The sequence below is a fragment of the Stenella coeruleoalba genome (genome assembly GCF_951394435.1).
Source record: "Stenella coeruleoalba genome assembly, chromosome: 1".
Lineage (NCBI taxonomy): Eukaryota > Metazoa > Chordata > Mammalia > Artiodactyla > Delphinidae > Stenella > Stenella coeruleoalba.
In genome coordinates, this window is record NC_137169.1 from 182683534 (window position 1) to 182710321 (window position 26788).

At 39.5% G+C, this 26788-nt stretch overlaps 2 protein-coding genes across 8 annotated transcripts in view; one reads left to right on the forward strand and one right to left on the reverse strand.

Annotated features, from left to right (window-relative positions):
- Positions 1–21520, reverse strand: part of RABGAP1L (RAB GTPase activating protein 1 like) — a 797484-nt gene extending 775964 nt beyond the window's left edge. For 4 of the 5 annotated variants that reach the window (XM_079939723.1, XM_079939729.1, XM_079939728.1 and 1 more), the window contains exons 1-4: positions 21395–21520; positions 20662–20765; positions 19281–19381; positions 15988–16102 (exon numbers count right to left, since the gene is read on the reverse strand). In XM_079939723.1, the coding sequence (XP_079795849.1) occupies positions 15988–15993 (6 nt within the window). In that variant the 5' untranslated portion in view covers positions 15994–16102; positions 19281–19381; positions 20662–20765; positions 21395–21520. The remainder of the gene's footprint in view (positions 1–15987; positions 16103–19280; positions 19382–20661; positions 20766–21394) is intronic. The other variant, XM_079939730.1, reaches the window with a different exon arrangement.
- Positions 21521–21639: 119 nt separating this feature from the next.
- The window catches only part of RC3H1 (ring finger and CCCH-type domains 1), an 89426-nt gene continuing 84277 nt past the window's right edge, over positions 21640–26788 (forward strand). The window contains exon 1 of one of the 3 annotated variants that reach the window (XM_079939702.1): positions 21640–21750. The gene's annotated coding sequence lies outside the window, so the exon portion shown is untranslated. Of the gene's footprint in view, positions 21917–26788 lie in introns of all 3 variants that reach the window. The other 2 variants (XM_079939703.1, XM_079939701.1) reach the window with 2 other exon arrangements.

Here is a 26788-nt window from a genome sequence, read left to right on the forward strand (position 1 = left end):
GGGGGAGCTTCTCTTGCTTTTGCATTATGGACTATCAGAATGTAGCCCTGGACTACTAACCACATCCTCCCTCCCCTTTCTGCTACAGAAGAGAATGATGCCACGAGACAAAAAGTAACAGTCCCAAGAGATGCAGAGAGAATAAATCTCTCCCTGCCTAAATAATCCAACACAGTTACGTGAGCCAATAAAGTTACCCATTTAGTGAAACTAGTTTGATTTGGACTTCTACCACCCACACGTGCACACAAAAATCCTAGATTTTCCAGCATAATTTCAATTTCAAACATTCTGTTTTATTGTTCCCACAAATACTACCACTACTACTAAACAGCTACAGTGTATACTGCTTTGTATGTTCTAAGCACTGTTCTAAGCATTTCATATGTTGTAACTCATTTAAACCTCCCAACTATGCTATGAAGTGGTATTATTATTATCCTTACCTTACAGATAAGGAAAGTGAGAAACAAAGAGATTAAGTAATTTGCACAAGACCACATAGATAGAAAGTGGAGATAGGATTCAGATAAAGGTAGTATGAATCCCGAGTTCATGCTTTCTGTGCCTCATGGTGTGTCAAATGGCCACTGATCATATAGATGTTGGTAGGAATTAAACTCTCTGTAATGTACCCTAAGAAGAAGATAGGAAGTGGTCCATATGATACATGTATACTAATTTGAGAATGGGGCAGAGGGAAGGACACATAGGCCAATTATACTTCTATAGCTACTAAATGGAAAGCATGCCAGAAAATTAGTTATCAATGATTTTCCAAATAGATAAGTTCCTTAGATATTCTTCTCCCATATTCCATTCATTCCTCATGCCATTTTATGTTCTCTAACCCTTTTCCAATTTTAGAGAAGTCTGGCACAATTTTCATTCATTTCTGGGATTCCTGAAACACTTGATACCTCTACTATTTTACCTCCCTTTTACTCTGAAACCCACTGCATTTTGGCTTAATTGCCATACCCTCTTCCTTATGAAACAGCCCTGGAAAAGGGTGCCAAGAGCTTCCTGCTCACCAGGTCCATTGAGCACGTCTTAGTAGATATGTTGCTTGATAGATACTTCTGTTTTTTTAACCCGTTTCTCTAGCCTTCCTTGGCAACCTCTCCCTTGGTGTTTGGGCCACCACCTCTCCTCATTCTCTTCTTCCATGCTGGCTGTTCTTTTCAATATCTTTGTAACATCCTTTTCCTCCATTAAATACTGATAATCCTATTCAACTTTTTAAATTCAGGTCAATGTTATTTCCTCCAGAGAGGCTTCCCTGTCACCTACACCCATAGAGTTCACCAAACCTTCATCTGGTATGTATCCGTTGCCCCTCTTGTGCTATACTGTTATTTTACTTGCTACTTATATCTCTCCTGCTTTGGGTTGAAAATTCCTACAAGGGATGATGTTTTATTCATATCTGTACCCCAGCACTTAGCACGTTTTCACCATGGAGTGGATTCCCAGTAAATGTTTCTGAATGAATGAATGGGCTTGTCTGGTTTTCAATTGTGGAATATCTGCCTATTATGACTCAACTTGGCCTTTTTTTCTGTAAAACAGGAGAGACATTACATTATCATAAAGATGCCCGGAGATATAAATTACCTAATAAGTCAAAGGACACTTGGATACCCAATAATGAGCATCCTATACCTAGTAAGTCTGAATACCTGTTTTCCTGCTAAATAAATCACTGGTGATGTGTGTGTACTTGTGTGTTTACAGGAAATTAGAGAAAAGTAGGCTTTTAGTACCTGACACAAAAATCAAAACACCTGATTGCTAGTCTTGGCTCTATGACTTAGCCCAGTGACCTTGGACAAGTTATTTAGATAATCTGAAGCTTGAATTTTTAAAATGATAATTAAAATCTCTAGCCTGCCTACCTCATAGAGCTGAAGTGTAGATAAGATGGAAGAAATACGAAAATGCTTTAAAAACTGTTTTAGGTTGTTACATTGGTTGCAGAAAATATAAACACACTCAGATTATGTCAGGTAGTAAATGGTTTATTGAAAGGATACCTGGGGAAATTTTTAAAAACAAAATAAAGCAGAAATCTCAGCCACTAGTTTCAGCCAACCAGGGAAGTGGAAAGTGGCACAATCATGGGGTCACACAAGAGTAAAGGGAACCTGAGTATAGCTGAAGTGGACAGAGACTGTAATGTGGTTTCTGAACTGGAGGTTTCTTCAGGGTCTGGCACAGATAAAGCAAGAGCTTGCTAATCTCTCCTGAGTGCTCTGCCATTGACATGATGTCTTTTCTCTCTGTCTCTTTTTCTTTCCCAGTGACTTTCTGCCTTTGATCCTACCAACTAACTGACCCCCTAAGTCTATAAATCAAACAACAGATAGATTGTTGCTAAGGTCCTAATGGCAAAGCTCTCTGCTCCAGGTTCTCTCATAGGAAGCCAGCCAGCCAATAGTTGGCTGTTCTTGGGTCAGAGGCACTCCCCTGGTCCAGTTAGTGGTGGCCGTGGGTGATAGAGCCAAGAAGAACAAACACACTCATTTATGTACCCAAGGCTCTTGCTTTAGATTAGCCACAGTAGGATGTCACTAGGCTAAAGGGTCAAAGGGAGAAAGGAGTGTTAAAGGAGCCTAAGGACTAGGGGTTACCCGGTGGAAGCCTGCCCAGAAAGCAGCTGGAACCATGAAAGAACTGGCTGATGCCTAAGATGCCACCTGAAGCAGTTAGAAGAGGGTTTGATGAGAAATAACCTGGCTTCTTTTCCTTCCTGCTCTCCAAACTCCTCCCCTTAGGCAAACATACCAGGAATCCAGCTGACACAGGAAAGTAAGTCTTCCCTGCGATACAGAGAAAATCAGAGAAGGGCAAGAAATGGATCTGAGGGCAGAGAGGTTCAGGACCAGCTCTGTATCTTATCATTAACTGAGTCAAATCTTCAGTTTACTTGGGGATGGCCAAGAGAGTCAACACTGTTATAGTGTAGACCTAGTACGTTGGAATGAGCAGAACTGGCTTTGAATCTTAGCTCTGCTATTTATTCTCTTTTATTTGGGTTGAGTTACTTAACCCTTCCAAACCTGTGTCTCATTCTGTAAAATTGTGATAACAATACCCATCTTCCAGGATTATAAAGATTCAACATAATGAACATAAAACTTTCAGCACAACATCTAGACATGGGGAATGCTTTATTGTTACAATGATGATAGTGACAGTGGTAGTGCTGGTGATGGTGATAGTGGTTGTCCCTGCCACTAGGATATGTTTAATTTTTGCATCTCCAATAGCATGTCTTAGAAGTTTTTAAGCTGATTAAAAATATAGGCATCACTGGACCTCTGAGTAACTTTATCAATATCAAGGTTACCTGCGGTTAAAGAGTCTAAATTGGAAAAATGCCATGGAGGTTTCTGCATCTCATCAAAAAAAAAATTATGAGGTGCTTTACACATATAAAATACTTGCCTATGTACATGGTAACAGTCATACCACAATATTAACCATTTAAGATAAAGTACAGGGGCTTCCCTGGTGGCGCAGTGGTTAAAAATCTGTCTGCCAATGCAAGGGACACAGGTTCAAGCCCTGGCCCGGGAAGATCCCACATGCTGAGGAGCAACTAAGCCCATGCACCACAACTACTGATCCTGAGCTCTAGAGCCCGCGAGCCACAACTGCTGAACCCACATGCCACAACTACCGAAGCCTGTGCACCTAGAGCCCATGCTCTGCAACAAGAGAAGCCACGACAATGAGAAGCCCGCGCACCACAACAAAGAGTGGTCCCCGCTCACAGCAACTAGAGAAAGCCCGCGCACAGCAACGAAGACCCAACACAGCCAAAAATAAATTAATTAATTAATTAAAAAAAAAGAAAAAGTAAAAAGCATATGTAGCTAAGGGACTGTATCTTTGAAAATGCAAATATATTTGAGTAGACCAAGCAAGCAATTTCAGGGGAATTATGTGACTGTGATTGTGAACAAGTGATTCATCCATTGTGATGGATAGGAAGTTAGTGGATAGTCTAATTGTATTTTGGTGATTTAACCAAATTTTGGAAAAGTACTCACACTAATTTCTTTGTCATTATCTGGAATGTCAAGTTCAAAATATCATAGGGTTTATTTATTTATTTTAAGTTAAACCTCCTTTTATTAGCAAATTCCCTGAGAGGAGAAGACAGTGCTTTCGGTTCTCTATTCTGATGTTTCTATGACTTTTAAATTTTTCAAATTTTAAAAATTGTGTAACATATAATGTACATAAAATAATGAAAAAAATTGTACAGTTAAAGAATAATGATACAATGACATGTATGTATTCACTACCCAGGGCAAGAAGCAGAATATTTCCACCCAGGAACTCCCTTATTACTACCAAAGTGAACACTGTCCTCAATTTTAATTAATGTATTAATAGTTCCTGTTTTCTTTATATTCTTAATCACTTGTGTATATATTCTTAAATAGCATATTATTTAGTTTTGAATGCTTTTGAACTTTAAGTGGAATCATAGTGATTACATTCTTCTAAGACTTGCCCCTTTCACTCGACATTGTGAGTCACTCATGTGAACACAGCTCTAGTTCAATTTTCCATCTATATCGTAAGTTGACCTACAATGTTCTTTTATTGTATTGTCTTTATTGTGTTTTGAAATCAAGACTATAGCTTTCTTTTAAAATGAGCTGGGAATCTTTTGTTCTTTCTTGGTTTCTGGAAAAAACTTCTACGAAGCAAGAATTAGTTGCTCCTCAAATGTTTAGTAAACTCACCCATAAGAATATTTTGACCCGTTTTGTTTTTATTTTTGTTGGGGGGGGAGGTCTTAACTACCATTTTAATTTCTTTAAACTTAATGTTTATTCAAGTTCTCATGTCAATTTTGAAATTTTATAGTTTTAGATATTTTTGTATTTAATTTAGATTTTCATATTTATTACATATGGCTGTTGTAATTCTTCACCATCTTTTAAGTGCTCTCATGTCTTCAAGATTTCAAAAATATTTTGACCAGCTTTTCTAGTTCTCAAAAGAGGGCTGATTTGAGCTCCCTAGTCCATCAGTATCAGAAATAGATGTTTCATTCTATTTTGAATCTGCCTACTCTTGATTCATGCTTTAAAGTTTTATTTCTCCCTAGAAACATTAAAATTACTTACAGATTTTCTGTGTTGAATAATTCAACAACTGAAAATTCCATGGATCTGACTCTGCCATTTCTGTTCATGATGCCTTATTATCTTGGGTGATTATTGCTTATTGACATTATTATTATTTTTCTTGTTTTTACTGTGAATTATACTTTTTTATTTGAACTCTCAATGAAATTCTTGAGGCCTGGGATGCAGGTAGATTCCTCCAGAAAAAAAATTGCCTTTACTTCTGTCAGGTGTCTAGAGCAAACTAGTCAAGAGCCACTTTAAATGAAATGATTGGCTTGAGATATTTTTGGCCTACTCAAGAAGTGAGAATTCAAACTATAAACCTGCAAAAGGGTTGGCTGGTGGTAATCAATTTTCAGAGGAAAATTTTTCCCCTCCATTCATCACCAAAGTTTAAAATACATAATTTTTTGCAGTCCCAAGGAGGGAAGAAGCATTCATTTATAGTTCATCCTAATACTGAGGGTACAGCCCTCTGGATCCTGGCTTTAGGAGGGAAAACTCTCATGTTAGACTTTATATTTTGACTCTTGCTTTGTCTTTTGTGCCCCTAGTCCTTCTGGGCCATGGAAACTGAGTTTACCAAGAGAGGAAAATTCAGCAAATATTCTCAAGGAGAAAACTCTCAGAGTTTCTTGTAAAGCTCAGAGCTCCTGGCTTTATTCAGAACTTGGTCTGAATATTCTTCACTTTCTTGCCAGCTCATGTATATATACAAGATCATTTTAAAGAAAATATTTTAACCAACATATTTTGTTGCTTTCAGCAGGAGGGTCTAAGTCACTAATAGTATTGTTCTCTGTTTATATGATTAAAAAGAATCATATTATATACATGGTTTCATAACCTGCTTTTTAATATTCATAATGTAAAAAGAACACTTACCTAACTTAAGGAATATGTGTCTGCAGTCATTATTTATTTATTCATTCAACAAATATTTCCCGAGGCCCTAATATAGAGACATTTTTTTGTCCCCAATGATACAACAATGAATAAGACACACAGTTGCTACATGTACTAAACCTAAATTCTAAGGGAAGGGAAATATTAAACCTATTATTGCACAATAAGTTATATAGTTACAAACTTTTCTTATCAAGAAAAATTAGAGGCTACTTTGAGAGAGTCACTCAATTTAGACTGAGAAATCAGGGAAGGCCACCCTGAACAAGAGACATTAGAAACTAAAGGATGAACAGGAATTAGCCAGATGAAGAGTGAGGGGAAGAATTTCCAGGCAGAAGGAACAGCAGGTATGAAGGCCCTGAGACAAGAGGGAGCATGCCATGTTTTGGAGATGAAATAAAGCAAGAGAAGCTGTAGTAGAGATCAAAGGGGAAAAGAGTGAGACATGAGCTGGAGAAACTGGCTGGGGCCAGAGCATACATGGCCTTCTACTCTGCATTCGTCAGCTCTGGATGCCACAAAAGCCTGGGTGGCTTAAGCAAGAGAAACTTATTTTTTTTATTTTTTTGCGGTACGTGGGCCTCTCACTGCTGTGGCCTCTCCCGTTGTGGAGCACAGGCTCCGAATGCGCAGGCCCAGCGGCCACGGCTCACGGGCCCAGCTGCTCCGCGGCATGTGGGATCTTCCCAGACCGGGGCATGAACCCGTGTCCCCTGCATAGGCAGGCGGACTCTCAACCACTGCGCCACCAGGGAAGCCCAAGAGAAACTTATTTTCTCCCAGTTCTGGAGGATGCAAGTCCAAGATCCAAGTTCCAGCATGGGCAGGTTCTGGTATGACTTCTCTTACTGGCTTGCAGACAGCTGCCTTCTTGCTGTGTCCCTATGTGGTAGGGAGAGAGCTCTGGTATCTCTTCCTCTTCTTATTAGGGCACCAGTTCTGTCAGATCAGGGGTCCACCCTTAATCCTAATTACCTGCTTAAAGGCACTATCTCCAATACAATCCATGGGAGGTTAGAGCTTCAGCATATGAATTTGGGGCGGGGGGGGGGGTGGGCACACAATTCAGCCCATAGCATATGCCATGGATGTTTATTTCAAGTGTGATGAGAAGCCATTGAAGAGTTTTGTGCCAGGAAATGACATGATCAGTTTATGTTTTGAGAGAATCAGTGTGCTTCTTGAATTGAAGACAGAAGAGGAGAGATCAGTTAGGAGACAATTGTAATAGCCGAGATAAAATATGGCAGCTGGGACCTCTTTGGTGTGAGGAGTAGAGAGGATTCAATGCATTCTAATACAAATTTAGGAATAATCAAATAATTGTCACCATTTAGTGATTGTTTGGATGTAAGGAAGACCTAAATATTGAGGAGGTGTCTAGATTTATGGCATGGGCACATGACTGGATGGTGGCATAATTTACTGAGGTGAGAAACACTAGAATTGCAGGTTTGGAGCAGGAAGAAGATAAAGGTAAGTAAGTCTGTTTTGAAATGCTGAGTTTGAGATGTCTACTAGATGTCTAAGTGAGATGTCAAGTAGCAGATAGATCTGGGATAATGATACAAATGTGCAAGCTGGTATTTGAAGTCATAGGAGTGGATGAGATTGGACAGGAAAAGGGAACAGAATAGAGAAGAACAGGGGGCCTAAAACTAAGCTTTGAAGAACATAATTTCCTCACAACACTCTATGATGAAAATTTTTAAACATAAGGAGTCGCACTGTGAGCATCCATATACCTACCACCAAGATTCTACGATTAGCATTTTACTATATTTGCTTTATCCCATATCTATTTATCTGTCTGTTCTTCTATCCATCTATCAAGGCATCTTATTTTTTTGATGCATTTCAAAGTAAGCTGTAGATATTTGTACCTCTCACCCCTAAACACTTCAGCATGCACATCAACTAGAGTTCAAAAGTTATTTAAGGTTCTTTTTTATTTTTATTTTTTTAAACATCTTTATTGGAGTATAATTGCTTTACAATGTGTTAGTTTCTGCTGTATAACAAAGTGAATCAGCTATATGCATACATATATCTCCATATCCCCTCTCTCTTGCATCTCCATCCCCACTCCTTATCCCACCCCTCTAGGTGGTCGCAAAGCACCGAGCTGATCTCCCGGTGCTATGCAGCTGCTTCCCACTAGCTATCTATTTTACATTTGGTAATGTATATATGACAATGCTACTCTCTCACTTCATCCCAAATTACCCTTCCCCATCCCCGTGTCCTCAAGTCCATTCTCTACATCTGTGTCTTTATTCCTGTCCTGCCCCTAGGTTCTTCAGAACCTTTTTTTTTTTTTTTTGATTCCATATATATGTGTTAGCATACAGTATTTTTCTCTTTCTGACTTACTTCATTCTGTATTACAGACTCTAGGTCCATCCACCTCACTACAAATAACTCAATTTCGTTTCTTTCTATGGCTGAGTAATATTCCACTGTATACGTGTGCCACATCCTCTTTATCCATTCATCTTTTGATGGACACTTAGGTTGCTTCCATATCCTGGCTATTGTAAATAGTGCTGCAATGACTATTGTGGTACATGACTCTTTTTGAATTATGGTTTTCTCGGGGTATATGGCCAGTAGTGGGATTGCTGGGTCATACGGTAGTTCTATTTTTAGTTTTTTAAGGATATGGTTCTTTTTTAAGTTGAAATTTACATATAATGAAATGTGCCAACCCTAAATGCACTATTTGCTGAATTTCAACAAATGCATATTTGCCTATTTAATGCAAATTCCTATCAATATTTAGCCATTATGATTACCCTAGAAAATTCCCGCAAGTCCCTTTCCAGTCAGTCTCTATCCCCTCTTCCATAGAAGCAACCATAATTCTGATATTTTTCCACCAAAGATTGCCTTCTGGAACTTCATATAAATGGAATCATACAGTATATACTCTTTCTTGTATGTAAGGTTTCTTTTATTCAGCATATTATTTTTGAGATTCATTCCTGTTGTTGCATGTATGATTAGTTTGTTCCTTTTTCTTGATGAGTCTTATTTTATTGTATGGCTACACCATGGTTTGTTTAGCTTTTCTTCTATTGATGGACACTTAAATGCTATTTCCAGTGTGATACCATCATGAATGAAGCTGCTATGAGCATTTCTGTATAAATCTTTGTGGACGTATGTTTTCACTTCTCTTGAGTAAATATCTAGAAGTGGAATTGCTCGTGAGTCAGAAGGTCGATAGATGGTTGCTCTGGTTTGGTTTGGTTTCGTTTTTGTTCTTTTGTGATAGAATCTTTATTTTACATGTTAGCATCATAGCACAAGAATCCATCCCAGGCATTGTCCTGATCTGAACCCCCACCCATTATATTTACACAAGTACTGTTCCATGATCATTTGTGTTAAATATATGTAAATATAGAAAACTCCTTCTGTATATCCAGCTAATCTAGAAGCAAAATGATGTTTACAGACTTGCAATCCTTCCCCTAATTGAAATTTGTTTCTGGATTAAATATGTCTGAATTCTTTTGAGGTCACATGACGAGGAAAATCCAATTTACAGTCTGCAAAAGCTACTCAAGGAGTCAAGAAACTCCCTTGCATGGACAGGATTTTTGGATCCTTCTATAATAGTATTTTTTAAATAATTTTTTAAATTATGAGAAAAAACACAAATTAATTTACCCCCATAACCATTTTTAAGTGTTCAGTTCAGTGGTGTTAACTATACTCACGTTGTTGTGTAACAGATCTCTAGAACTTTTTCATCTTGCAAAACTGAAACTCTATACCCGTTAAGCAACTCCCAACTTTCCCCTCTTCCCTCCCCGGCAACCACTACTCTACTCTATGTTTCCATGAATTTGACCTAATCTAGATACCATGGAACCATACGGTATTTGTCTTTTCATGACTGGTTTATTTCACTTCACATAATATCCTCAAGGTCCATCCATGTTGCAGCATGTGACAGGATTTTTCTTTCTTTCTTTCTTTCTTTTTTTAATTTACTTTTGGCTGCGTTAGGTCTTCGTTGCTGCACACCGGCTTTCTTAGTTGCGGCGAGTGGGGGCTATTCTTCATTGCGGTGCGCAGGCTTCTCATTGCGGTGGCTTCTCTTGTTGCAGAGCACGGGCTCTAGGCGCGGGCTTCAGTAGCTGTGGCACACAGGCTCAGAAGTTGTGGCTTGCAGGCTCTAGAGCGCAGGCTCAGTAGTTGTGGTGCACGGGCTTAGTTGCTCTGCGGCATGTGGGATCTTCCCGGACCAGGGATCAAACCCGTGTCCCCTGTATTGGCAGGCGGATTCTTAACCACTGTGCCACCAGGGAAGCCCTCCTTCTTTCTTAAGGCTAAATAATATTCCATCTGTGTATATACCACACTTCCTTTATCCAGTCATCAGTAGAGGAACATTGGACTACTTCTACCCCTTGTCTAATGTGAATAAGACTGCAATGATAAATAAATTTTTTTAAAAAGACTGCAATGAACATGGGTGTGCAAATATCTCTTTGAGATCCTGCTTTCAATTCTTTTGAATATATACCCACAAGTGGGATGGCTAGATCATAGATGTTTTGTTTTTATAAGAAACTTCCAAACCTTTTTCCAAAGCATTTCACACTCTTACTAACAACACATGAAAAAACTAGTTGCTCCATATCCTTGCAAACTCTGTGGTCAGTCTTAGAACACCAACATTTAAATGTCTAATAAAATAGGTACACCGGGGCTTCCCTGGTGGCGCAGTGGTTGAGAGTCTGCCTGCCGATGCAGGGGACGCGGGTTCGTGCCCCGGTCCAGGAAGATCCCACATGCCGCCGAGTGGCTGGGCCCGTGAGACATGGCCGCTGAGCCTGCACGTTCGGAGCCCATGCTCCGCAAGGGGAGAGGCCACAGCAGTGACAGGCCAGCGTACCGCAAAAAAAAAAAAAGGTGGACCGACTAAAGGAGACTATGGAGTAGTAGAGAGATGGGAGAGAAACCAGGTGTGATTACATAAGAAGGCAAAGGAAGAGAAGGTTTAAGAAAGAGGGACTGATCAAGATCTTCTCATGTACTTTTGCTCTGCCTCAAATACATCTTCCACTCTATAATTAGTAATTTTTCAACAAGCAAATTTTATCATTTCCCTCCTTTGCCTTTCAGACCTCACATTGCTATTAAAATGGAGTTGCCAGGTTTTGCAAGCAGGATGTCCAGTTAAATTTAAATTTCATATAAATAACAGATAATTTTTTTAGTGTAAAGTATGTTCAGTGTAATATTTGGGACTTATGCTAAAATATTGTTTATCTGAAATATAAATTTCAGGTATATATCTGAAATATACATTTAATTCAACATCCTGTATTTTATCTAGCAAATCTATCAAAATAAAGTTCAAAAACTCCTACTTTGGCCTCCAATGCCTACCTGCCTACCTCTGCAGCATCTTCTTTGCTAGACTGCTTCTGAGTCTCTATACTTTCTCGTAGTCAAACAAGAAAATTCTACAAACTTTCTCACAGGCTTCTTCTGCCTCAGTGCACTTGCATATGCTGTTTTCTCTGGCAGAAACATTTTGCTTTCTCTCTTTGCCTAGCTAAATTCTATTCATGTAGCTTTCAACTTAACTGTCACTTTTGTTTTTCCCCTTGGCCACGAAGCGGCATGAAGGATCTTAGTTCCCCGACCAGAAAAAGAACCCATGCCCCCTGCAGTGGAAAGGCAGAGTCCTAATCACTGGACCAACAGGGAATTCCCTAACTGTCACTAGGACTTCTCTATTCATCTCAGGCTAGGTCAATTCTCATTGTTATATATGCCCTTTGGCCTTCCAGCTTGTGGTTATTTAATTATTTATATGTATTTTATCTTCCCTGCTAGGCCATAGGCCTCCAAGGAAGAGACTGCCTGTCTTGTTCATTGCTGTATCACCATAGCATAGTGACTGGCATAAAACAGGTTATCAAATATTTGTTGTGATTGCTTGTGATAAAGTGGATGCAAATTAATTTTGTTTTGTGACTTTTATATCATCAGTTGAGAACATTTGATGCTCAATTAGATGCTGCAGAAACAAGGTTACAAATCTCTGCAGAAAAGAACCACAAATGAACACTTTAAGTACAGAAGTTGAAATACTTTTGCAAAAAATTTAAAAATAATTCTTTTTCCATGTAATTTTACCAAAGAGGAAATGCTTGATTAGGAAGATGCCTGTTAGCAAAAGGAATTCAAGAAAAAACAAAAAGCACTTTGCATTTGTCATAATTTTTAGCTAAGAGAGATATTTATATGGAGGCTTTCCCCTTCAGAAATCTGTGAAATATTAGTTTTTAATGTAGACACTAAACATACTTGGCAGAATGAGAAAAAAAAATCAAATTGAAAGCTTGAGAGGAGTGCTGATTATTTGAGTATAATCAATGAACTGAGTAACAGAAGGAAACGTAACTTAATATACCTCCACTTCAGTTTAAGTGAAATGGATACAGATGTACTCTTAAGTTTTGAGACTGTAATGACTAGAGTCATGAAATCAGGGCCCAAAGAAAGAAAAAACATGGATAACTCCATTAAACTGAGTAAAGGTCAACTATATGAGAAATGAGAAAATGGATTATTTCTGCAAACCCTTGATTTCTGTACCCTTCCTCTTGTATGTTAAACTATCTCAGTGGCTAACTTAAGCAGAAAGGGAATTTTCTGGAAGAACACTAAGTGGCTCATAGTTTTGATTGTAAGGAAGGGAATTGAGGGAAGCTAGATGGCCAGAACCAGAGCTAAAGTCAATCCTGAAATGGGCTGGTAAGGGTACTACTGCCATGACCAGTAGATGCTGGACATACCCCAGGGATTGCTGCCATTGTCCCATCAGATTCTGGGTATCACAGGTGTGAGTGGGATGAATTCTACTTACTTCTGTGTAACTCAGTCCAGATTCAAAGTTCCAAGTAAGAGCATCCAGTCTACCAAGCTTAGATCATTTTCCCTCACCCTAGGATTGCTGTGGGGCAGAGGTGGGAGGAGGTGGTGGGTGGAGGGCAGAAGACAAATATCTGGACTTTCTGGCCTGTAGTGGGAGAAAAGATTCTGCCACCCACAAAAATTCCCAAATGGGGCTTCCCTGGTGGCGCAGTGGTTGAGAGTCCGTCTGCCAATGCAGGGGACATGGGTTCGTGCCCCGGTCCGTGGAGCGGCTGGGCCCGTGAGCCATGGCTGCTGAGCCTGTGCGTCCGGAGCCTGTGCTCCACAACGGAAGAGGCCACAACAGTGAGAGGCCCACGTACCGCAAAAAAAAAAAAAAAAAAAAAAAAAAAATTCCCAAATGGAAAATTCCCAAACAGTGTAAGGAGGAGAGGGTAAGATGATGAGCAGCCACAAAATTATAAATATCCATTATATATGTCTATCTTTCAGGGGTATGAGGAGATATAAGAGAATCTTGCTCTATCTGACAGCTACTATTGTGTCATTTCTACAATTGTAGGCAGTAGGTTACTAAATCACCAATAACTTGATTTAAACATATCCATATATACATGTACACACAAGCATACAAATTGATTGATTGACTTTTTTTTCTAAGTTTACTATTCATATAGAGAAAGGGAAAGCTTTTTCTTTTTTCCAGGTCAAATAAAGGGAATATATCATAGCCCCTAACCTCAGAGGATAAATTTGACATAATGTATTTTGATGAAATTACATTGAGAGAAGGCAAATTCAGCCATGTGGAGAGTCATGAGGTCCCATTTAAAGGACTCCTTTAAAAGATGCTCCCTGATCAGCTCGGTGCTTTGTGACCACCTAGAGGGGTGGGATAGGGATGGTGGGAGGGAGGGAGACACAAGAGGGAAGAGATATGGGGACATATGTATATGTATAACTGATTCACTTTGTTATAAAGCAGAAACTAACAGACCATTGTAAAGCAATTATACTCCAATAAAGATGTTTAAAAAAAATGTGTTAAAAGGGTAGATCTCATATGAAATGTCCTTAACACAAAAACAAAAATCAAAAAAACAAAAGAGCCTAAGGAAATATGTGGTGGTATGTCTATTACCTTGATTGTGGTGATAGCCTCATGGGTGTACGCATATGTGCAACCTCATCAAATTGTATACATTAAATATGTGCAGTTTTTTAATATACCAATGATACCTCAGTTAAGCTGTTTATAATTAATTAATTAATTAAAGTTATGCTTAAAACTATTCCAAGATTTCTGGAGGACAATTAGGCACTATTATAAAATCTTCAAATATATGCATAACTATTATCTAACAATTCCACTTCTACAAATTTATCCTAAAAATGAAACATATGTTGAAAGATTTAGCAAACTTTTCGTTGTGAATAATTTCAGTGGTGTGATATATCTCAAATAAAAATGGAAATAAAGTCTCAACAACAGTGGAAAAAAACAAACAAAAAAAGATGTTCCCTTATACAGCTTCTTGCTGAAAAGGAAGATCTAATCTGGGGCATTGCTCTCCTCTTCACATTGGTTCCTGAATGAGCCCTTGTGCTCCTTTGATTTTATCTGATATTTGTAAATCAAAAGCATTAGGAAAATCTGCCCACCTCTGAACTCAGTTTCCCATTTAGTCTTGTAGAGTCATCTGTATACATGACAATTACTCACACGGGATTACTTATAAATATTATGTCGGTGCTGTTGTTGTTTTAGATTACTAATTCCTTGGAAAGGCAGGAGCTCTGTCTGTTTAATTAATTGAGTTTAACACCAAACATTGGTCATTACATGTAAGGTTTTTAAAGCTGCTGTTGGACATTATAATAATAAAAGACTTTCGCTGGCTACAGCAAATCAAATCTCTCTTCACATAAGACAGGTCTGACAAACAACAGTGTGGGGGCCAAAGAGAGCCCACCACCATCTTTTTATCTCTGTTGCTGTAAATAAAGTTGTATTGGAACACAGTCATGCTCGTTAGTTTACATACTGTCTATATCTGATCTCGTGCTATAATGACAGAGTTGAGTAGTTGTGACAGACTGAAAAGACTGTAAAGCCTAAAATATTTACTATCTGGCCATTTACCAAAAAACCTTGCTGACCATGGATCTACTTCAGTGGTTCTCACCTTATATAACAGGATGGGATCCTCTGTAAAATCCCCAAAAAGAAAAAAATCCCTGGCCCCACACCAACACCCCAAAAGGGGTCAAAAGGTCTATGGTGGGACTTCCTTGGTGGCGCAGTGGTTAAGAATCTGCCTGCCAATGCAGGCGACACGGGTTCAGTCTCTGGTTCGGGAAGATCCCACATGCCGCGGAACAACTAAGCCCGTGCACCACAACTGCTGAGCCTGCGCTCTAGAGCCCGCGAGCCACAAGCACTGAAGTCTGCACGCCTAGAGACCGTGCTCCACGACAAGAGAAGCCACCGCGATGAACAGCCCCCGCTCGCCGCAACTAGAGAAAGCCCGTGCGCAGCAACGAAGACCCAACGCAGCCAAAAATAAATAAATAAATATCTTAAAAAAAACAAAATGTCTATGGTCAGAGCTGGAGATATAGAGCTTTTAAAAGTTCACACAAAATTGAGAATCATCAGCCTAATGCAATACACAGTACCTAGTATAATTTCAATAATTTTCATTCATTGGCTATTAGATGTCAGGCATTGCCCTAGGCGCTCTACATGTATTTTCTCATTTATCTCCATAAAAACCGTCTTAGATACATTTTACAATCCTTATTTTATAGTAAAGGAAATGGAAGTATTCTAAGGTTAACTTGTACAAGCTAACACAGCCAGTAAGTGGAACAAGAGTTTGCACTAGGTTTTTCTACCTATCCAAGATTGACAACAGAAGAAAAATATCCAGGTGGAAAGAGACTCTGACTCTTATCCCCTGAGATGTGCTTTTTCTCTGGGAGAGCTGTAGGTATTTCCCATTACTTATGCTACACTGACCTGCATAAGAATGACTGGCTGGGGACTTCCCTGGCGGTCCAGTGGTTAAGACTTCGCCTTCCAATGCAGGGGGTGAGGGTTCAATCCCTGGTTGAGGAGCTAGGATCCCGCATGCCTGGTGGCCAAAAAGCCAAAACATAAAATAGAAGCAATATTGTAACAAATTCAATAAAGACTTTAAAAATGGTCCACATAAAAAAAAAAAAAAAGAATGATTGGCCTAAGTATGGCTGCAGAACTCTCCTGTTGATAGAAGGTAGCACAGCTGAGAAAAGACTGGAACATTCAAATAAGATGTTATTCAAACCTAGAGGGTATCAAAAGGGAAATAAACTCATGGAGTAACATGAAGCTAAGTATTCATCTTCAATGAGGAGCGCACCATAGGAACATCTTTCTTTCTGGTTCGTGACCTGCCTCCAATTTGTAGAGCTCATCTTTAATCCCTAACCTCTTGGAACATCGTAAAGAACTCTGAAGACTTCCCCACGTCCAGATTCTAGAAATTAAGGCATAGAGCAAAAGGAAGTTTCCTTTCCATCTTGCCTAAAGCACAACTTTCAAATTCTGGTTTCCTGAATGATTTATACACCAATGTTCAACTTTTTCTTAACTGGTTACTCATGACATGACAAATCTAATAATTTCTAAGAAATATTGAACGTCCATTTTTGCTAGATGATATCATTTGGTTACAATATGTATTTGACCTCAGTGTATCTATAATTGCTTATTTAGGCAGAGCTCTAAATGATCTTCAAATCATTAACCCTATAAACAAAGTTTAATCCTTTCATACTAATCTTGGGTCTGTTCAAGTTCTGGTACTTGTTTTCTGCTAATTCTCATTGTGATGTGACTCAGATAATTTTGATAATCAGTTTTTTAAAAAAATTCTAGTATCCTATTTATTGTTGCTAATTTATACCCCCAAAAGCATTGATATTTTATGATGCAAGGAGTAATCAGAAAAAGAAAAGCTTCAGATTTCATTGGGTAGATTTAAAATTGTACCCTCATAAGGGTGCCTTTTATTCATAAGTATGATACTCTAAAAATGAGCGTTTATTATTGTTATGGGCTGAATTGTGTCCATTCATCCCACACGCTCCCACCACCAAAGTCATATGTTATAGTCCTAACCCCCAGTACCTCGGAATGTGACTGGATTTGGAGATAGGGCCTTTAAGGAGATAATTAAGGTAAAATAAGGTCACATGGGTAAGGCTTAATCCAACATGCCTGGTGTCTCTATAAGAAGCGATTAGTACACAGACACAGTGAAGACCATGTGAAGACAGAAGGAGAAGATGGCCATCGACGAGCCAAAAAGAGAGGTCTTGGAAGAAACCAAGCCTGTCTACTCTTTGATTTTGGACTTCTAGCCTCCAGAATTTTGAGAAAATTTCTGATGTTTAAGTTATCCAGTCTGTGGTATTTGTTACAACAGCCCTAACAAACTAATACAATAATGAAAACCAACAATATTCCAGTGAGTTTTCCCCAAGTGAAAAGTGGAGCTGCTTTCTCCTATGACACTGTTTAAAGTAATGCCTAGAATGCCCCTCTCTGCTGAAAGTTGTCTGATGTCTCTTTCATAAAGGGGTGCTGTTTACTATCACCCTGGAATATGTCTCAGGAGATCGGTTAAAATTCAGATATTCTCAATTCATAGAAGGTAGGCCAGTTCAAAAGCAATTTCAGGCAGGACTCGGAAACATTTTCTTTAGCTCTTTTAGAATCAAGTCTACAGGGACCTAGTTCCAGAAATCCCAGAACTAACTTGGGCTACATCTGCCATGATCACTTTGGATTCTTTCCCCGAATCTAAGGCAGTCCCTTAGGTTTAGTTTGCAGTTACTGACTTGGGCCTGTTTTGGGACTGGACTCTAAAGATTAAGGGTAGGTCAGAAACTATTGACTTCCTCATATTTCCTTGGGACATCTTTATTTCTTACTCTACAGATTTATCTTAATGAACACTGGTAAGAAGAGTGTAGACTGGGGGAGAAAGTAGATTATGGAGAATCTATGTATAGGAAAAGAGGAGGGTGGGAAGGGGAGGACTAAATTGGCCTCCCACACTTACTTTACCTAAAGCAATTGAGAAAATCCAAATGACTCAGCTCCAGTACCCCCTATTTTGTGCATGTGTTCCTGTTTGAGGATGTCATTCCCTCCCCATACAGAAATGATTTACACTGGAGAAGTCTCAGGGCCTAGCTGTACTTTAATAGAGTTAATCCAAACTCTATTCTCATATCCTCCAATTAGCCCTGTATTAAAAGCTGATTGTACTTGTATGCCTCCGGGTACAGATCTAATACATTGTATTGACATCTGTTAAAAGGTATGTTCTATGATATTAGAATAAAGATTCCTACTAGCTTTTCCTTTTAACTTTCATAGAACTTTATACTTTTTAATGCAATAATCACCAAGCTATTTTGTACTCTAGTAGTTGACATGTACTTCTCATTGTATTCCTTGTACTAGATTGTTAACATTTCTTCAAGGCAGGGACACATGACTCATTCATTTTTGAATTTTTTCCTCCTATTCCACTCCTTCCCACTCTCTGACCCCCTCCTCAATAACATGGCGTTTATCTATAACAAAGAGTTGTGCAGATACATGATCTAACTTTTCTCAGTCTCTGTTTCAGCTGTCGCAGTAAGTGGGTTGGCATCTTAGGTCTTTTCTAGTCCTATACGACAACTAATGCTTTAGGTTGATAATTACACATTCCAGAGCAATTTGAAAGCATGTGGTAACTTAAAAAATCACTTAGCATAAACGAAAAAGCATAGGCTATTCTAAATAAATAAATAATCAAAGGAAGAACAGTATAGTACAGGTATATCAGAAAATACATTTAAAAGATTCATAAGGCCTTATTAGCATTAATTTTTTTTTAGGGTTCATGCTAAGAGCAAAACTGTATTTGGTTACTTGTCATCCTTAATTGACTGATCAAGAAACTAAAGACTGGGCTTCCCTGGTGGCGCAGCGGTTGATAGTCCGCCTGCCGATGCAGGGGACACAGGTTCGTGCCCCAGTTCGGGAAGATCCCACATGCCGCGGAGTGGCTGGGCCCGTGAGCCATGGCCGCTGAGCCTGTGTGTCCGGAGCCTGTGCTCCGCAACGGGAGTAGGCCACAACAGTGAGAGGCCCGCATACCACAAGAAACAAAAACAAAAATACATCTTTGAGTAGGAAAAAAAAAAAAAAAGAAACTAAAGACTATAATGACATACCTAAAATGGGTTTTTAAAAAACATTTGAGTACTTACTATGTGCCATGTGCTGTTCTAAATCCTTTACATGGAATGATGCATTTAATTTTCATAGTATATCAGTGGTGGAGGCCGAGGCAGAGTCTAAATTTCTAGAACTAGATAATAAAATATAAAATAAAACCAAATTGTTTAAATTGTGTTAAAGCTACAAAATAGTGATTTCTAAGCACAAATGACTATGAGACATTTAAGCTGTTTGTCTTTAGTAATTCATTCTTAGTTAGCTTAGCTTAAGGTACTTCTCAGGCACTATTTTGCTGTATTAATACAAATTTCACTGGATGAAAACAAATTATACAATTTTAAGACTTTAGAAGCTAAATATAATTTAAATTTTAACATAATTATCTAATATTCATATTAACTCTCAACATCCTAAAAACTGTCACTATTATTTAACAATAACATAGCAAAAATTTTAAACAGCAAAATCAGGAAAAAAGAGCTTAATTCACCACCTAAAATTTTTACAGAGTTAATTTGGGAATAAAACCCAGAATATCTTTTTTTTTTCACTGAATAACCATATTATCTTTCTTCTAAATAGACTCAGTCTCAAGGGATAAATTATTCACTGTAACTTATATGTCTACCTTATCTGGGGAGTTCAAAGCATAGAAATGACTTTTTGTAGATTAGTTTTTATTGCAAACACTTAAGTGTTTTCTTCAGAGCTGCTCTTCTCCTTTTTTTGCCAAATTTTTGTTTAATTATACCATTAAAATGAATTTTGGGAAGCCCCTCCATTTTAACCTTATTTTTAACTGAAATATTTATGAAATAAAAACAAATTTAACTTAAAAATCATATTTTTTTAAGGGAACATTGAAGGGGGTCTACCTGTTGAGGTGTAACTATTAATAGTTCAAAGAAATTATATTATCTAGGTTGATTCTATTGAAAGTTTCCTCACCTAAACAGGGAAGTTGGCATGTTTGCCTAGCAACAGCCGCTAAAACCTTCTGTTGTGGAAGGTTCCCTAGGTGTGAGAAGGGAGGAGGAGGAAAAACTGGAGGAACAGATTAATCTGTTTTTTTCCCAGCAGGGGACTGAGGCCTGGCTGAGGGATAGCCTTTAGATTAGCACACACTAACCTAATCCCTCCATGGTAGCTAGAAATTTGCTCTTTGTAGGACTGGGGTTACTATTTAGCGGGTTGAAGAGATGGTTACAGATTTAGCCCACTTCAAAGAGAGTAAATTCCAATCAGCAGAAAAACATCAATAGGTCTTCTAAAAGAAGCTGAAATCTGAGTAGCAGGAGGGTGTTAGCAACTAAAAAGAACTCTTCCCTGCTTAGAGTTTAGGAAGGTGTGTGATATATTATTTACAAATAATATAGGAACACTAGCTGTTACAGTAATTGAATTTATCACCTTAAAAGCAGAAGCTTCTCTAAATATAGTACTTCTCTTGGTATTGGGGATGTATGCAATGAAGAAAGGACAGGAAAGCGAAATCTCTGCTCACTTGGCCAGACCTGAAGAAAAAACAAAAAAAAAAGCAGGGGGAGGGTGATAATGAACAAGAGTATTAGCTGGGTGCTTACTTGAGGACCATCTCTCTCCTCTATTCTAAACGATTTATTTTGAAATTAGGACTGTATGGTATGAAAAGAATTCCATTTCTCTCCTTTCTTAAAAGCAAGGGTTTGGCTAAACCGAATTGTCTTGAAAGGGGACTCCCATTTTACCCAAAATGAAAATGGCTTCTTTTCCATAATGGAGAAGAAACTTCAAATAATCATAAGGTTAGCTTTAGATCCAATAGCTCTTCTAAGGGCTGAATCTTTTTCTGTCCTGCCCCAGACAGCTCTTAATTGGTCTCATAGGCCTGGAGAGACGTTTTGGGGCAGTGAGCGTCCAGGCCTTTGGGCTGTTTACCCCTGCTGGGAGGCTGAACTCTTTGGGGTAGTCTGTGAGGGAAATGACTAGGGCAAAGCTGGTGTGATCAAGAACCAGGATAAAACAGGATAAGAACAAATTCTTCTGGGGTGGAGGAGGAGAGATGTGAAAAAGAAACAAGAGCAGAGGGACGAGGCTAAGAGAAAGCCAAGGGGGAGAGGTAAGCGCGGGATTGGATGGAAACGTCAGAAATTTTCCAATTCACCATCTGGCCACTTGCCCGCTGGGCGCCGAGGCGCTGGTGGACCAGTTCTTCTGCTCAGGGGGTGGTGCGCTCCGGGTCCAGGCGGTAAGCGACACCACCCTCCCTCCCGGGCGTTGGTTGCCGGTGACTCAGAGGTTTGCTCCCGCGCCCGCCCCGCCCCGCCCGTCTGCTTGCCCCGCCCCTGGAAGGAGGGGCCTCACTCTGGTGTCCGCCCCAGTCTCTGGGGCGGGCCGGAGCCCGAGGAAGAGGAAGGGGACGAGGACAACGAGCGACGGGGCGGAGGAGGAGGAGGAGGAGGAGGAAGAGGAGGCAGACCAACAAGATGGCCCCTGCTGCAGGAGCAGCCTCAGCAGCAGGTGGGAGGCCGGAGGCGGCGCTGGCGGTGGCAGCGGCGGCCGTTGTCCGGCGGCCTGGGACAGAGTCAGAGTCGACGGTGGCATTGGCGGCGGCGGTGGCTGCCGCGGCGGTGGCGACGGCCGCGGGGACTCGGAGCTGAGAGGAGCTGCTGCTCGGACCAGCGCGGTGAGCGAGCGGCAGGCGGCGGCGGCGGCAGCGGCGTGGGGAGCCGGGCGGCTGCGGCCCGGCCTCCGTCGGAAACAATAGGCAGCCGCGGCGGGGCAGGGGCTGTCCTCGGCCGCCCTCGGCTCCTCGGCCGTAGCGTCCGCCCGCCCGGCCTCAGGCCCCGCCGGCGGCCGAGGGGCTTGTCAGTGCCCGGCGTCCTTTAGGCCTCGGGCCTCCGCGTGCCGCCTGGAGGGCCTGCCGGGGTGGGTAGGCCGTGGGGAGGTGCAGACGCCGCCCTGGTCGAGGGGAGGGCGAGGGAGGCTTCGGCCAGAGGGAGGGGGCCACAGGGCTGCCCAGCCCCGCTGTTCGTCCGAGGACCTTGGCGGGAGCAGAGTGCGCTCGGGAAATGCTTTTTGGACCCCCAGTCTGTGGGGGTGGGGGAAGTGAGGGCGTCTGTAAACAGGCGCCGCCTGCACCTCAAGGCTGCTCCCTCCTCCTCCCCCTTAAGCACTCCGGTTCTTCGGCCAAGTGGGTTTTACGATGTCTGTTTCCCTGGAGCTACTGCAGATCGAGCCCGATAGTCTTTTTTTCTTCCTGGCGGCGCTAGGGAGGTTGTGTTTGCAGGTGTTTTTCAAAAAAATTTAAGTGCAGCAACACCAACAATTCTGCCAGGTAAAATGTGATTATCAAGGGATGGAGAGAGATAGAGGGCTGAAGGATGTTCCTCTTTAAACATTTCTAGGCATCAGTTCTCTCTAAACATCAGTTTTGCCCACGTCCCGGTGAGAGTGGAACTAGGGCTCTTTTGGAACAGTAGATAATGTAACTCTTGACATCCCAGAATAGTCCCTGAAACTGGAAACAAAGCCGCTTGCTGGCAACGCGAAGACAAATTGTAATGTTTGAATAGAACTTTTTTCTTCAAAGGAACCGTTGTGAATTATTAATGTGCCGCATAAGAAACAATGTTAACTAGCATAAAATGGACCTAATGAAGCATTTTTTCAGGAGACAGAAGAGCTTCGTCTCCAGGCTAGAACTTCTTGTCCTTTTTTATAATTTTCAAAACTAGGAACAACTGTTTTGTATTGAATGTTTAGGCTGAAAAAGAGACAGCTCCTCATTATAGTTGCCCTGCATAGTGATTTCTGAAACTTCAACAGTTAACTACTATTCCTCCTAAACTTAATTTCTCAAGACATCTACCATGTACCTTTCCAAGTGAAGGGGAAAATTATCCAAGTTATTTCTATGTCAGTTTCTATACGTGTGGAGAATTTATATTAAGATTGTTTGGATGTCTCCAAAAGACTGCTTTCCACTGTTTAATATTAAATTGCGTGGTCCATTTAGTTTGTGTTCTTAAAAGGACCTGTGCTGGGCAGATAAAATGCCAGTTAATATCTTTCACCCATTTTTAAGGTGAATTTCTAATTAGAATTGTCCGTATCTGTTGTAATTCAGAGCGTTTTAAGGTTATATGAAGTTTAATGGGAGGCACTGGGCCTTGGTTCTTCCACAAAAGTTGACAGTAAGTAGACTAGAAATTGGATAAACGTGGAGGTTGGACTGTTTTATTGTTGCTTAGGATTGAAGTATAATGGATGAATATGAATGACTTTCATTTTAAGCCTAGTATAAATAATGTGGATGTTTTGACTTTTTAGGTAGTGGGGAAAGAACAACTTTCACATGGCTTCTGCTGATGTGAATTTTCTGGGAATAAATTTCAAAAGGGACTTTTTTTTAAGTATTCAAAGTCATGATTTAATCAATCAATTTTTTTGGCTGAATTTTGTTAGTTGGTACAGAATGCAAGTAAACTCTATCTCATAATGATAACTTAAATTTATCTGTGACTCTAAACCTATTAGAATAATTGTAGTAATGTATGAATTTGTAAGTGGTCAGTGTGCTTTGTTGTGAAAACAAATCTTATGTTGTGTCAAGGACTAATTTACCTCATCATTTTCCTAAAAACAAAGATTTTTAAGTGTTAAGGTTTTGTGTTTGAAATTAGATGCTGACCCAGCAGTCATTGAGTCTGGGTCCCAATTTATGCTTGATATTGAATTCTGTTTTTATTTGTGTCAGACTGTTTTAAGATGTGATCCCTCAATTGTTATGTCTTCAATATCAGTGTTTATTCCGATTATGTCAGTTCAGATTTTCTCAAGTAATATTTAAGAATTTCCTTCCAAGAAGTTTTGGGACCATAGCTTAAAAATTAGATTTGTATTTTCTCGGTAATATTAAAAGTTAATATATGTTCGTTTCATTTGGAGAAATTTGAAAGGGTTTTTTTTGTACATAAAAAATTTTAAATAACAATTTTTCAAAGTACATTTGTTAAATGAGTAAAAATATTCTCATTTATTCCTCCTAATTAGTCTGTAATATAGGAAGAATCTGAGGCTTAGGAGAAGCTAAGTAGCTATAACTAGCAAAAAGGCCGCTTAATTAATAGGCAAAAAAGCTTACTCAAACCGAAGTCTTGTGACACAAATTAGATGCTTTACTATTGCTACTGCTGCCATATGTCCCAAGGTTAAACTTTGAAGCATCTCCTGTATTTACGGATTCCTTTTTTTTTAAAAACCATGAACTGTGTTTTGTAATACTGTGTTTGCCTTCAGCTCTAATATCTTTTCTATTATCATTATTTGTACACTGCCAAATTATTCACTTATAAGTTTGAGAACGTATTTACTCTTGTGAATTAACAAAAGAAGCACTTATATTTGCTTTTAGCAGATCTGAATGCCGTAAATATAGAAACTCATACCGTTTACATAGGGCAGATTTGTGGTATTGCTGTAATTGTTTCATGGCTTTAATTTGTTATATAAGCAGTTAGCTAAGTTGTACCTTTGAAATAAATACTTAGGAAAGTTTTATTTTTTTATTTTATTTTTTAATTATTTATTTATTTTTGGCTGCGTTTGGTCTTCATTGCTGCACGCAGGACTTCTCTAGTTGCGGTGAGCGGGGGCTACTCTTCGTTGCGGTGCGTGGACTTCTCATTGCAGTGGCTTCTCTTGTTGTGGAGCGTGGGCTCCAGTAGTTGTGGCATGCGGGCTCAGTAGTTGTGGCTCACGAGCTCTAGAGCACAGGCTCAGTAGTTGTGGCTCATGGGCTTAGTTGCTCCATGGCATGTGGGATCTTCCTGGACCAGGGCTTGAACCCGCGTCCCCTACATTGGCAAGCAGAGTTTAACCACTTTGCCACCAGGGAAGGCCCTTAGGGAAGTTTTAAAATGACTTTAGTAGCATTCGGTAGTGTTAAGTCAGGTCAGCTAACATTTGGAATTGTTCATTTATAATTTTTTAAAGCCTTAGACCATTTAGAATTATGCAGTATTTTCTATCTCCAGATTTTAGAGCTTGAAATGGAGTTTGGTGGGGTCTAATCAGTCCACTCTTACATATATCTTGCCAATGGTTGGCACCCAGTAAAGTGAAGAATAAACTGATAAGTGATCCTTGTTTGGTGGACACTTCGGAGCAGGATGTTCCTTGGCAGGGTATACTGACCTGGTTTAGTTTTGGCTATGTCCATGCTCAGGAGTTGAGGTATTCTTTGGGATTGGATTCAAGTGGATTTAAATTCTCAAATTGACCTGCATCAGAACAGTCACAGATTTCAAAATCAGCCTGTTGGTTAGGATCTTCTTTAAGATCACCTTCTTTTTTGTTTAATCCTGGAGTCTAGACTGGATTTGGACTAGCCTTGGAGGTTATAGCATAATATTAATTTTTCAGCCATTTATATAAAGGAATTTTTCTTACTCCAAAGTTTTTTAATGTTGATTCTATATGTTTTCTCTTTTTTTAATATTTATTTATTTATTTATTTTTATTTGGTTGCGCCAGGTCTTAGTTGTGGCGTGCGAACTCTTAGTTGCTGCATGCATGTGGGATCTAGTTCCCTGAGCAGGGATCGAACTCCAGCCCCCTGCATTGGGAGCATGGAGTCTTAACCACTGCACCACCAGGGAAGTCCCGATTCTATACATTTTCAAGTGTGAAGTTTACTTAATCTGAAGTGATGTTGTGCTACATCTCCAAGACAGTTAGCTTTAGCATATTTATTTATATCCATTATTGGTCAGATTTGTGTCTGTTTACTTCTTATATTCTTATTTATTCTTTATGTAATGTTAGACATTTCTTATCAGTTCACAATATTTTCCTGATTGAGGTTTGAGAAAAGAATTCTAGTAAAAAATTTGAGTTCATCTTACATGCACAGTTGAACTGACTCAAATTATGTTCTGCCCTAGAGGAATAAATGTCTTAAGGTTCATTTATATTTATTTGAGATTGTTTATAAATGTATGTTTGATGTTTGTCAAGCATTTTAGCACTGATATCAGTACACACCCATTACTGTGCATATAAGGTAATAATTTAGTTTGTAATGCATTTTTTTCTAAATATCTCCAAGATCTAAATAGCATTTGAATGTGGTAGCAGTGTTTTTGAAGAAGAGTTCTACAGTGGTCTATATATCTTAACATAAATTTTTTTTTAAATGGAGGTTTAAATTGCATAACATAAAATTAACCGTTTTAAAGTGAACAGTTCATTGGCAGTACATTCACAATGTTGTGCAACCACTACCTTTATCAAGTTCCAAAACATTTTATCACCCCAAAAGGAAACTCTTTTGCCCATTGAGCAGTTACTCCCCATCCCCCTCTCCCCCAGTCCCTGGCAACCACCATTCTACTTTCTGTCTTTATGAATATTACCTAAAATGATTTTGAGCCAAGATTGAGCAAGAGTGCTATGTATAATTGAAATTGCAGGAAAAAACTTTGGGATATGATTGTTAGGAATCAAAAACCACCTCATTCTTTACATTATTCTCTAATTACAGTAGGCATGCTGC